The sequence below is a fragment of the Mus pahari genome, chromosome 7, assembly GCF_900095145.1.
Source record: "Mus pahari chromosome 7, PAHARI_EIJ_v1.1, whole genome shotgun sequence".
NCBI classification, from domain to species: Eukaryota; Metazoa; Chordata; class Mammalia; order Rodentia; family Muridae; genus Mus; species Mus pahari.
In genome coordinates, this window is record NC_034596.1 from 107215000 (window position 1) to 107226895 (window position 11896).

Below are 11896 nucleotides of genomic sequence, written 5' to 3' on the forward strand. Positions count from 1 at the left end.
TCTCTCTCTCTCTCTCTCTCTCTCTCTCTCTCTCTCTCTCTCTCTCTCTGCATTTTTGTTGTTTTTTCCTTAACTTATCGATGTGTTCACTTTACATCCTGACTGTAGCCCCTCCCTCCTCTCCTCCCAGCCCCACCATCAATCACACCCCTCTCCTCCCTTCCCCCACTCTCCTTTCCCCTTCTCCTCTGAGAAGGGAAGCCCACCACCCCACCCCCGCCCCATGGGTGCCAACCAGCCCCGGCACATTAAGTTGTAGCAGGGCTAGGTGTAACGTCTCCGACTGAGGCCAGACAAGATAGCCCCACTAGGAGAAAGGGATCCAAAGGGAGGCAGCAGTGTCAGAGTCAGCCCGGCTCCACTTGTTAGAGGACCCACGTGGAGACCATGCTGGACATCTGCTACCTATGTGTAGTGGGCCTAGGGCCGGCCGGTGCGTAAAGAGCAGGCTGTGTAAAGAGCGTGAATCACAGGCTGAGCTACAGGGCCTGTGACTCTATAGAACTGGGTTATTGCTTCAGCCTGGTGTCCTTCCGCCTTGCTAAGCTTGCTTATAAGCACTCCAGACTGTTGGGGAGGAAACTTGGGATTTCTATAGACTTTCAAGTTGTCTATCAGCAGGGAGAATTACATATTTTTCCTTTCTAAACCAGTGGTTCTCAACCTTCCTAATGCTGTGACTTTTTTTTTTTTGTTTTGTTTTGTTTTTCGAGACAGGGTTTCTCTGTATAGCCCTGGCTGTCCTGGAACTCACTTTGTAGACCAGGCTGGTCTCAAACTCAGAAATCCGCCTGCCTCTGCCTCTCAAGTGCTGGGTGCTGGGATTAAAGGCGTGGGCCACCACAGCCTGGCTCATGCTGTGACCCTTTAATACAGCTCTTTTTGTTATGGTGACCCCCCCAACCATAAAATTATTTTGATGCTACTTCATAACTATAACTTTCTACTGTTATACATTTGTAAATATCTGAAATGCAAGCTATCTCATTCGTGACCCCCAAAGGGGTCATGACCCACAGGTTGAGAACCACCATTGAGCTGAGTCTAGCGTGTAAACTGAGTTTAGAGTGTATGCCTGTTTCTTACTTTCTAGCTTTCCCCCCTTTGGCCAGGACTGAGAGTGGGGTTGAAGAGGGAGAGATGAGGTAGATGTCTTTACCCTGTTCTTGACCATGGTGCAAAGCATTCAGACTTTTGTTCTGAGACAGCTAGAAGCAGCCCAGTCTGGCCCCAAGCTCAGAATGTCACCGAGGATGGCCTTGAGCCCCAGATCCGCATGCCCCCCCGCTTCCCACACTGAGGATGGCCTTGAGCCCCAGACCCTCATGCCCCCGCTTCCCACATGGGGATTAAGGCGTGCACTACCATGTCTGCCTTTGGCCACTCTTGAACATCATGATGGTTGTGGTTTTGTTATTGATTACTGTAGGTTCCCTGTATTAGACTTAGGAATCAGGCACATTCTTTCTGTCCTGGTTCGTTGCTGGCTGCAGACTTTTGCTGGATCTTTTGATTTGAGGACATGTTGTTTTGTTTTTTGTTGTTTGTTGTTTTTGTTTCTGATTTTGTTTTGTTCTGTTGTTTTTTATTGTTTTTGTTTTGTTTTGTTTTGCCTTGTTTTTTTGAGACAAGGTCTCACTCTATAGCCGTGGCTGGCCTGGAACTTGATATGTAGATCAAGCTGACACAGACTCTGAGAACCCCCTTCCTCTCCCTCTCAAGTGCTGGGATTAAAGGTGTACATTAAACCCTGTAGTTTTTTGATTCCTGTTAGCATAGTAAGTAGATCACATCATTTTTTCCACATTCTGAGCCAGTCCTGCATCCCCTGTCTGACCTATATTTGTTTATGTCTGTGTTGCTTGACTATCTGCTCCTGTGTAGTTGAAAGTTTCAGTGTTGTTCTGCCCTGGGCCCTGTTGATTTTGATTCTCTTCGTTCTCTGAACGAAGAAGCATAGTTTGTGACTGTACCCTGCACATTTCCAGGTTGTGCTCTGAGGCTGGCCAGCTGAATCCCACCCAGAGATCTAATGGAGTACAGTCATGGCCGGGCTAGGAAAGTGAGCCAGGCGTGGTGGTGCACGCCTTTAATCCCAGCACTCAGGAGGCAGAGGCAGGCGGATTTCTGAGTTCGAGGCCAGCCTGGTCTACAAAATGAGTTCCAGGACATCCAGGGCTATACAGAGAAACCCTGTCTTGAAAAACAAAAACAAAACCAAACCAAAACAAAACAAAAAAAGAGACTATGCAGGTCAGAGTGGATTGGTAATTGCGTAACCTGGAAAGGTCCTCTGGACCTACCTTGTATGGGCTACCCTCCGTCAGTGTGACCATGTTGGCCTCCTCTAGACCTGGGACCACAGGTCTCTGACTTATTTATTTTTTAGGCACTATATTGTCATGCTTTAAGATACTGGACTTAGGTCCTGAGCTCGTTACCTCCTGCATGACAGTCCTGAGAGCTGGAACTACAGGTGTGGTCACAACGCTGATCTCTACTGCCTTTTATGTTTGGATGGCACCTCAAAGCTTTCCGGATAGAGTTGTGTGGCATTGCTTCAGGTCAGAAATTGCATTGGTTTCTTACTGTGGCTGTAGCAAGTGCTTGAAGCAACACAGTTTGCTCGTGTGGTGGTGTAGGCCTAAGCCCCAGTAGGCTAGAATCAAGGCTGCTTCTTTCTGAGACCCTGTAGAATCCATGTGCTGATTGAATCAGATTCTACAGAAGTCCATGCCCCTGACCCCTGGCCCCTTCTTTCTGGTGGTGCAGCCTCCTCACCCTCTGACCTGACCCTCTAGCCTTTTTCTCATAAGGACCTTCGTAAAGACTCTGGACCACCTACCCATATGGTTCCAGGGCGGCGTCTTACAGGCTATTCCTTAGTCTTCTCTCCTGATGATGGGCATCTTGGAACCCCCCCCCACACACACACACCGGGAGGGTGACCCAGTATGGCCTGATAGTCTAGCTTCTCAGGGTCACCAGAACAGAATCCATCACTCAGAGCTGGCCGCCAAGTGTACCCAATGTCTTGTTCAGGCTGCTGACAGGAGATCCTCCTTTCAAGTCCCTTCATCTCCCTTGCCCTCAATGCTTGCAGAGTGAAGCTGCAGCTCTGAGGAAGAAGTGTAGACAACCAGTTAGTCTCCCTGTTGTCCTCTGAGCAGGGCAGCCCTGCTATTGGGATGTCAGGTAAGGAATGGGTCGCTTAGTGAAGACAGGACCTGGAGAGAAGTCTCAACCTGGAGCCTCGATGCACTCCCATTTGGCCCCTCCTTGTACTGATTGAAAGCCTCACGGCTGGGTTTTTCCCCCAGAGTATAAAACTCCAGTGTTAGGATCTAGGCCCTAAGGTGTGTCCCTGCGAGCCACTGCTGTGGTCTGGCCAGGAGGTATAATTGCGGCTAGCTAGCTAGCTAGCGGGGCACTTAGTCCCGCCCCTATGTCCCGCCACCTCCGCGGGTCCGGGTCCAGAGGTCTGCCTGAAGCAGGAAAGCAGGATCGCTTTATTGGCTGTCAGGGTCTGAGCTTGGAGAGCTACATATAGAGCCATTTCATGGTGTGAGGCGGACTGACGAGAACTCTGACGATTTTTTTTTTTTTTTTTTTTCTGTGTGTGAGGCCAAGTGGACTGACCACGGGGTCTGGGGTGGATGCTAGGTTGGTTGTCTGGCACCTAGTGCCACCTGTCCTGAGCGCGCAGAGCTGTCGCCATGGCAACCCGTACTACGTAACAGCCTTAGGACCTGGGTCCTCTCTTGGCTGGGGTCCGGGCGTCCAGGGGGCGCGGGGTGGGGCCTCGGCCGGAGGCGGTGCTGGCGGCGGAGGGGGCGGAGCGCAGCACGGAGCGCCTGGGCCCGGCGCGGAGGCTCGGCGGGGCCGGCCGGCGCGCTGCATCTGGCCGGCCCGGTAAGCGCGGGATGCGAACGGCGGGACAGCAGGAGGCGGGTGGCTGAGCCGAGCGGGTCCGCAGAGCTGGGCGGTAGGCGGCGGCGGCGGCGGCGGCAACGGCAGCGGCAGCGGTAGCGACTGCCAGCGGGCCTATACTATTCCCGCCCCCAGGCTGCAGGCCGTGGGATGGGCAGGGGCAGCTGCATGGCGGCGGGACCAGGCCCAGGCCCCACTGGGGAAACCTTTAGTGGGAAAAGACAAACTGAAACGCAACCTGCTGGGAGCCATTAGACCCTCCTCAACGTGGTTGAGGAGGAGAGGACCCTCCTTTGCTTCAGCCTCTCCTTTGGAGATGCTAAGAGGATATCTTGCAAAGCGTGAGAGAGAGACAGGCATTTTAGAGGGCTTGGAGGCCCTGAATCTCTCTCTGTGTGAGGTCTGAACAGGGGGCAGGGTTGCTAGGGCATTTGGGCCTGGCGTGGGAGACCCAGGCCAGGTGGACCTGGGCTGGGTCTCTGGGAACATGGCTAGGACAGAGTGTGGGGGAGGGGACGTAAGGTTTGGGTTCTGGCTTCCCGAAGGCCGGGCACTCCTTTCCTAGCGGTTGGGGTCTGTCCCATTACCAATGGGCTCGTGACATTTGGCATTTGACAGTGACTGAGCAAGGGAGCGATGGTGTGCAGATGATGGAATGGGTTGACCAGCAGCAGGCTATTCGGCCTGGACAGTTACTAAGAGGAAGGAAATTCTCAGTGTTTGACTGTAGCCAGTGGAGTTCCAGGTGGGCAGGGGTGGGTCCAGCCTGTGCGTCCTGGGAAAGGAGTACCTACCAGTGGGAATGAGAGTGGGTGTACCTGACAAGGAGGAGCCCTGCTGTGGGCAGATGACTCCTAAACACCTTATAGAAGCTCAGTGAGAACCCCAGGGGTGAATGGAAGGGGCAGAAGCCGAGATGGAGTTTGAGGGTTACTGTGGTGTCACCAGGAGCAGGTTGAATGCATCGCTGTCATGGGTGACAATAAATTTTATGTCTTTGTCTAGACAGGACAGTAAACAGAGCCCTTGTGCCAGGTGCTTTGGAGGAGAGGCCTTGATTGGAAGTGGCTTTGGGTTGGGTGGTGTGAACAGGCTCAGATATTAGGACGCACAATCTGAGTACCACAGACATGACAGCCAGTGCCAGGAACATAGGGAGAGACTAAATCCCGCTGATGGCGTTCCTGAGGTTGGCCCTGAAGGTGGAGGGAGCTTTAGCATCAGAAGCCCGCAATCAGAGGAGCTGAAAGTGCAAGTGTGCTACGCCAGGGAGGGTATAGCAGGAGGTGTGGTCAGGAGGAAATCACTTCTCCGGGCGATGGCTAGCAGTGGTGGGTCAGGGAAGAGAATAGTCTGTTTTGCCTTAGCCTAAGGAAGGAGAGCGATTGACTGTGGATACAAGAAAAGGGGGGTGCGGGGGGTGCAAAACAGTCAGTCATAGGCATGAGGGACTTGCAGGATGGATATCTCAGGATTTGAATGACCTCCATCTGGGATCAGAAAACTTGCTCAGTGCCTTGTCCCCAGGGTGGGACCTGGGTCTTCGGTTCTCCTTGTGCTCCTAGTTCAGCGCATCACCAGAAGATGCCCTGAAGCTCTAAAGAAGCGGCCTAAAGCCGCCAGCCCGGGCATTGTGGTTTAGGCTGCCAGAGCTAGGAAAGAGGGAGGTGTGGGTCCAGCCGCGACAAATCACCAGGGCATTTAGAATGCGAGTGGCGGCAGGGAGAAACCACTTCCGTTCCATTTCCTTCCAGGCGGTGGCGGGAATGAGATCGGTCCCTCAGGTGGGGCCGCAGCGCCCTCTGGAGGCCCAATTCAGGGTTTCCAGGTCTCCGGTGCTGGCAGCGGCGCGTGCGTGCGTGCAAGGAGGCCTCCCGCACCCGGCATGGGGACAGCACCATGCGCAGGAAACAGCTAGGCTTGGGAAGGCTGCCGTGCGCCCTACCAGCCCCAACCTCGGTGTCACTGGACACCACAATCAGACTTGTCTTTGGTCTTTCCCAGGTTCCGAGCTCTCCGGCCGGGAGCAGCAGCGCTCTCCGGGCAAGTGGACAAGCCCCGCGCCCCGCCGCGCTGCGCCATGCCGGAGGGCTGAGCTTCGGGGCCCGCTGCTCTTTGGGACACAGCAGGACCTCGTCCCTTGGCGCCTTGGGACTGCGCGCGCCAGGGCCGAGCCCGGGCCGCTGACCATGGTGCTGCCTCCTCCAGACCGGCGCCACGTGTGCCTGACCACGCTGGTGATCATGGGTAGTATGGCTGTCATGGACGCATACCTGGTGGAGCAGAACCAGGGCCCGCGCAAGATTGGCGTGTGCATAATTGTGTTGGTAGGCGATGTGTGCTTCCTGCTGGTGCTGCGCTATGTGGCCGTGTGGGTGGGTGCCGAGGTTCGCACGGCCAAGCGTGGCTACGCTATGATCCTCTGGTTCCTCTATATCTTCGTGCTGGAGATCAAGCTCTATTTCATCTTTCAGAACTACAAGGCTGCGCGGCGCGGAGCGGCCGACCCAGTGGCTCGCAAGGCGTTGACACTGCTGCTGTCTGTGTGCGTGCCAGGCCTGTTCCTGTTGCTTGTGGCACTAGACCGCATGGAGTATGTGCGCACCTTCCGAAAGCGCGAGGACCTGCGGGGCCGCCTCTTCTGGGTGGCTTTAGATCTGCTAGATCTGCTGGACATGCAGGCCAACCTCTGGGAGCCGCCACGCACTGGGTTGCCACTGTGGGCTGAAGGCCTCACCTTTTTCTATTGCTATATGCTGCTGTTGGTGCTGCCCTGCGTAGCGCTCAGCGAGGTCAGCATGCAAGGGGAGCACATCGCACCGCAGAAGATGATGCTGTACCCGGTGCTCAGCCTCGCCACCGTCAATGTGGTGGCTGTGCTGGCTCGTGCCGCCAACATGGCACTCTTCCGCGATAGCCGAGTCTCAGCCATCTTCGTAGGCAAGAACGTGGTGGCACTGGCCACCAAGGCCTGCACGTTCCTCGAGTACCGTCGCCAGGTTCGCGATTTTCCACCACCTGCGCTTGCACTTGAGCTGCAACCACCGCCTTCCCAGCGCAACTCGGTGCCGCCTCCTCCACCACTGCATGGCCCGCCAGTGCGCCCTCACGGGCCCTCACCCACGCGTGATGCGCTGGACACGTGACAGCGCCCCCCCCCCCCGCGCGGGCCGCACAGACGCTGGACTAACTGCGCGCGGTTTGCATGGGATGGGATGGGGCAGGCTCCCCTTAGGGACAGGTGTTGTGAGTGCATACCTGTGCAGTGCCTGCGGTGCCTGGGGCCACGTCTGCTTCTTCATCTCAGGAATCTCTCGGACCACAGACTCTCAGCCTCCACTCCACTAGCTTGCCTCGATGCAAAGGCAGCTGGTGAGGCCTGGTCTTGAGTGGAGATGGCTCAATCCCCGCCTGATGCGGGGCTGCCGGGGTGGGAGGGCGGGCAGTGTTCCAGGAGATCTGGACCTATGGTAGGGGCCTCTGGCTCAGAGTTTGGGGCCAAGGAGACCTCTGTCATTTTAAAGACTTGTGTTTACAGTTTTGTACTCAAAGCCTGGCTATTCTTCCTGTCTCATGAGTCCCCTGTCTAACAGCTGGCCAGAGTGGCAAGGACTGGTGAGTGCTGGTGGCCATGGGGCAGCCAGCCAGGTACTTCTGGAACAAACAGGTATTTGTGGGGCCTCTTCTCCAGGTGGTCCATTGTGGCCCCGTGTCAGAGACACCCTCTTTTCTCCTACCCCACTGTGACTGTCCCCACAGAATCTGCTTTTACTGAGGTACCTTGACCTCCTTCTCCTCCCATTCCACCTCTCCACAGCCTCCCAGGCCTCCCATCCCTGCCCAACTCAGGTTCAGAAGAGCCCTGCACCTCCACCCCCTTTGTGTGCAAACTTGCTCTGCCTGTGGGGGACTCGGGCTCAGGACTGTCAGTGTCCCATAGGATCAGGTGCCAGCCTTGTTCCTGAGTTGAAGCTGCATACAGCCTCAGCCAGAAGAGCAATCTGGCCTTATGTCACCCAGCCTGGCCCTGCCCCAGACACTGACCAGTCCCGCAGTGCCCTGGCCCAGCGCAGAGGCCCTGAAGTCTGTCTGCAGGTGGTCTCCCTGACCTCTACCCTGCATCTGTGGTGACTGAATTCACCAGACCTTGGAGTGTCTCTCTGTGGCACCTGGGGGAAGGACCTTCATGAGGCTGTTTGAGGAGCCTTACCTGTGAGAGGTGATGGTTACATAGATTCCTGACCCGGCATCTGCAGTGCCACGCAGACCTATGGCCTGCCAGGCCAGTGCTCACTGCATTGCCCGATCCCTTACATTCATCTTCCCTGAAGCGAGGATCCACGCCCCTGCGATCCGGAGCAAGGGTTTTGCTGTGCTGTCCAGTGTATCACTGGTTGTAGAGGAATGTAGATCCAGTTGTACACAGTAGGGTAGCTCCATTCCCATGCCCACCTCTGGATGCACTGGCTGCTCCCTTCTCTACCCAGAGAGCTGCTTTGCTGAGTCTGGACTTTGAGTCACCTGTTTTGCAGGCAGCTGTCCTTGGAGATCATTCTCTCCACGGGTATAGGGACCACTCGTGGCTATACCCCTGACCCGGTGGAGTATGGCAGTGCCTCTCTGCCTTCCCTACTGAGCTTTGGGTTCCACACTCCCACGACAGCGCAATCCACCGACAGGCCTTAGAGAGTGGAGGCCTATGGCATACAGGGCAGTGACCCTGTGAAGTACACATGGGGGTGGTTCCAGGAATTCCTCAGCTATAGGCAGACCCAGGCTCTGTGCAGTGTTGGGTGGGGAGCACAGTAGATGAGGCCCAAGGGATGAGTTTTAATTTGCAGTGTCTGGGCTGTTGCCTGTGGCCTTCTCTTGCTTAAGCCAGGGCCATCCTACCTGGCTGGTCTCTTGTCTCTGTGGTCCCATTTGCTGAAGGGTCAGCTTTATGTAGCTGCACCTAGCCGTCTCTTGCCTAACTTCGTGAGGTGGCATGTTTGTCCAGATATAGTGAGAAGGGAGCTAGGGGTCCCTTGCCCCCACAATCCACTCCTGCGTCGTAAGTCCTGGCGTTAGGCTGTTCACTGTGATCTGGGTCTGATGAGCATCTGGAACCAGCATGGGGCAGAGCTGGTCCTTGGGACAGGGAAAGAAATTGGATTTGGGCCCACCCACAGCAAGCATCCCAGGGCTGTGAGTGGGGGGTCGCGGCTAACATCACAAAAGGTTACTGTGTGAAGCTGGAGGATAGCTGTGGTCCTAGGGACCCCGGCGAGTGCCTCAGGTGAAGTGCTGGGTAAGTCAGATGACTGCCAAAGGGCAGGGAGGTGGATGGCGAGCACACTGGGGGTGGGGTGTGGGGTGGGGCACTCCCTGTGAGGTAGATGGGCATGGAGAATTCTTCCTGGGCTCTAGCGCTCACCTGGGTTTTAGAGGGATGGCCTGTCAAGGCATGCTTGCTGTGAGGATTCTGAAGTGGCTTCTGTGTCTGCTTCAGAAGAGGATTCGAGATTGTACACAGCATAAGACACGAAGCGTCAAAGGCTAAGCCCCCAGTGTGCTTTAGATGGGTGGACGAACCAGCCAAGGAGGCCCAAGAAGGGGTGGGAGCTGTGGCTTGGCGTAGAGGGCATGGGCTGGAGGTGCCTGTGTGGGCCAGGGATGTAAAGACAGCATAGGCAGTCAGCTCCTCGGACCGTCGGTGGAGAGTGGAGGGAGAGAAGTGGACAGCAAGGCTGGGGGCCAGGGCTACCCCATGTGCGATGCCCCTCCAAGGAGTCGACCCACCTCTGATGTCATCAGGAGCTTCTCCTCCAGTGCAACGCCACATGTTTCCAGTTTATGTGGCAAGGCTCAGGGAAGGATCAGAGAAGCTCCTATGCCTGTGTCCCAAAGTGGGACCTACTGTGTGCTTGACTTTCTCTGTCTAGGTAGATAGTCCCATTACTGTCGGGAGCTTGACTTTGCCAAGATCTGAGATCTTAACCAGAGTCCAGACATGTCTGTGGACCTGGAGCCTAGCCAGCCTCATGGTGCTCAAGACCCACAAATCAAATGTTAGGGACTCTCCTGGGGTCTGCACTAAACTCTCCCAGCTTTCTCAACTGTTAGTTTTTGGGATGAGGGTCTCATATTGTCATATAGATTGGCTCCAAAGTCCTGGGCTCGAGTGCTGTCCCTGCCCCAGCCTCCTGAGAATATAGGTGCCACCTTCCTGCCTTGGACAGTTGGTCTGATTGTTTATTGAGCTAGGGTCTCATGTACCCTAGGCTGTCCTTGAATGCGCTGAGTGGCTGAGGATGATGGCCTTGAACTCCTGATCCTGCTGCCCCTCCCCTCCCAGAGCTGGGATCATAGGCCTGAACACTGTGCCCACCGCCCTTTTACAAAAGCAGTGCTGTCGGAAACCCGGGCTTCATGCACGGTAGGCAAGCACTGGGCCAACTGATCTACATCTTCAGCACCCCCTCCCCCTTAAAGGCAGGCTGGTTTTTCTCCTTTAGGCAACGCCGCCTTAGAATGACCCCGATCTTAGCCCTTCTCTGGTGCGTGTGAGAAGGCTGCATGCGTTAGGGCCCTTAGCTCCTTCTTCCTCTCGTTGGGCTTTGGTAAGGGGCGATGGTAGCAAGGACTGCTGTGGTGTGCCAAGCCCCGGGCAGACCGCCAAGGTCTTAGTATTGATGCTGCTCTATCTACAGTCTGAGGAGGTGGGCTCTGGTGAGTTGCGTTGGGCAGCCTCTTGCTGGCTCTCACTGTCTCCCTTAGGCTGGGCCGGAGGGTAAGAGGAAACGACACGCCCAGGCTGCTTGCGGGCCGGGAAATACTGCATCTTGGGCCCAGGAGTCAGTGCTTTCCCTGGCACCTTGACACTGTGGCAGGCTCTCAAGGTCATGGCCCCAGACATGGCCAAGCATGGGAGCCCCACAAGAAGAGACTGTGCTAGGAGCTGGATGAGGTCTTGGGTCCCAAGCTAGTGTTTCTGAGGAGGGAGGGACACTTAGGAACGCGCTCTATCTGTACTTAGGTGGATACCGTTTTGAAGTGATGTTGGGCCAGGGTCAGACTGCCTTTGCCAGTCTGATCCCACCACAGGGGAAAGTCTGGACTTGTGGCTCTTCACCTTCCACTCTAAAGCAAACTCACACTTGCTGTGGAAAGATGGCCTCAAAACAAAGAAACCGGAATTCATCAAAATCAGGCCCACTTACCTTCCTGTCGTCTGATTGCTCTGAGCAAAGAAACTGTGAGAGACACCAACCAATGGCCCTCAGAGAAGCCGTCTACACTGTTGTCTTTTAGATGACTCACCCTCCCTCCCTCTTAGGAACTCCTTTGCTAATTGCCCAGGATGAAGCAAGTGGGGGGGGGGTTCTACCCTCATGGTAAGCCGTGAGTCACTTCACTTGTGGGACAAGACCAGAAGTAAATGTAAAGGGCTCCTCAACCGGAGGTGGGCAAGAACTGTTACCTCTGTGACCTGGAGTGGGTGGGGCGGGTGAGTGCCACATAGAGGTAGGCATGTGGGAGTTCTCTGCTGGCAGGACGTACTGCAGGAGGTAGAGGCTAGGACCCTGAGGAGGCCTGGTCAGGACTGACCTCTAGGGCTGTCTTAGACAGGGTAGCCATCGCTGTGATAAACACTGGGACTAAAGCGACTTGAGAAGGAGGGAAGGCTCACACTTCCTCCTCACTGTTCACCACTTAAGGAATTCCTGACAGGAACTCAAATCAGGGCAGGACCCTGGGGGCAGGAGCTGTTGCAGAGGCCATGGACAGTGCTCCTTGCTGCCTTGCTCCTCATGGCTTGCTCAGCCTGCTTTCTTACAGAACCCAGGACCACCAGCCCAGGATGGCCCCACCCACAATGGGCTGGGCCCTCCCCCATCAATCAGTAATTAAAAAAGATGCCTTAGAGTCTTGCATACAGACCAATCTTATGGAGACATTTTCTTTTCTTTCTTTTTTTCCTTCA

General features: G+C 55.4%; 1 protein-coding gene across 1 annotated transcript; it reads left to right on the forward strand.

Moving 5' to 3' along the window:
- The first annotated feature begins 3852 nt into the window (after window positions 1-3852).
- On the forward strand, window positions 3853-7476 carry Tmem121 (transmembrane protein 121). Its single transcript, XM_021202263.2, has 2 exons — window positions 3853-3912; window positions 5935-7476. The coding sequence occupies exon 2, from the start codon at window positions 6120-6122 to the stop codon at window positions 7074-7076; it is 957 nt and encodes a 318-aa protein (XP_021057922.1). The 5' UTR covers window positions 3853-3912; window positions 5935-6119; the 3' UTR covers window positions 7077-7476.
- Window positions 7477-11896: the final 4420 nt, after the last annotated feature.

What these genes read in the sequence shown, in the direction of transcription:
- Tmem121 (XM_021202263.2), top strand. Translation starts at nt 6,120, where the DNA reads ATGGTGCTGCCTCCTCCAGACCGGCGCCACGTGTGCCTGACCACGCTG.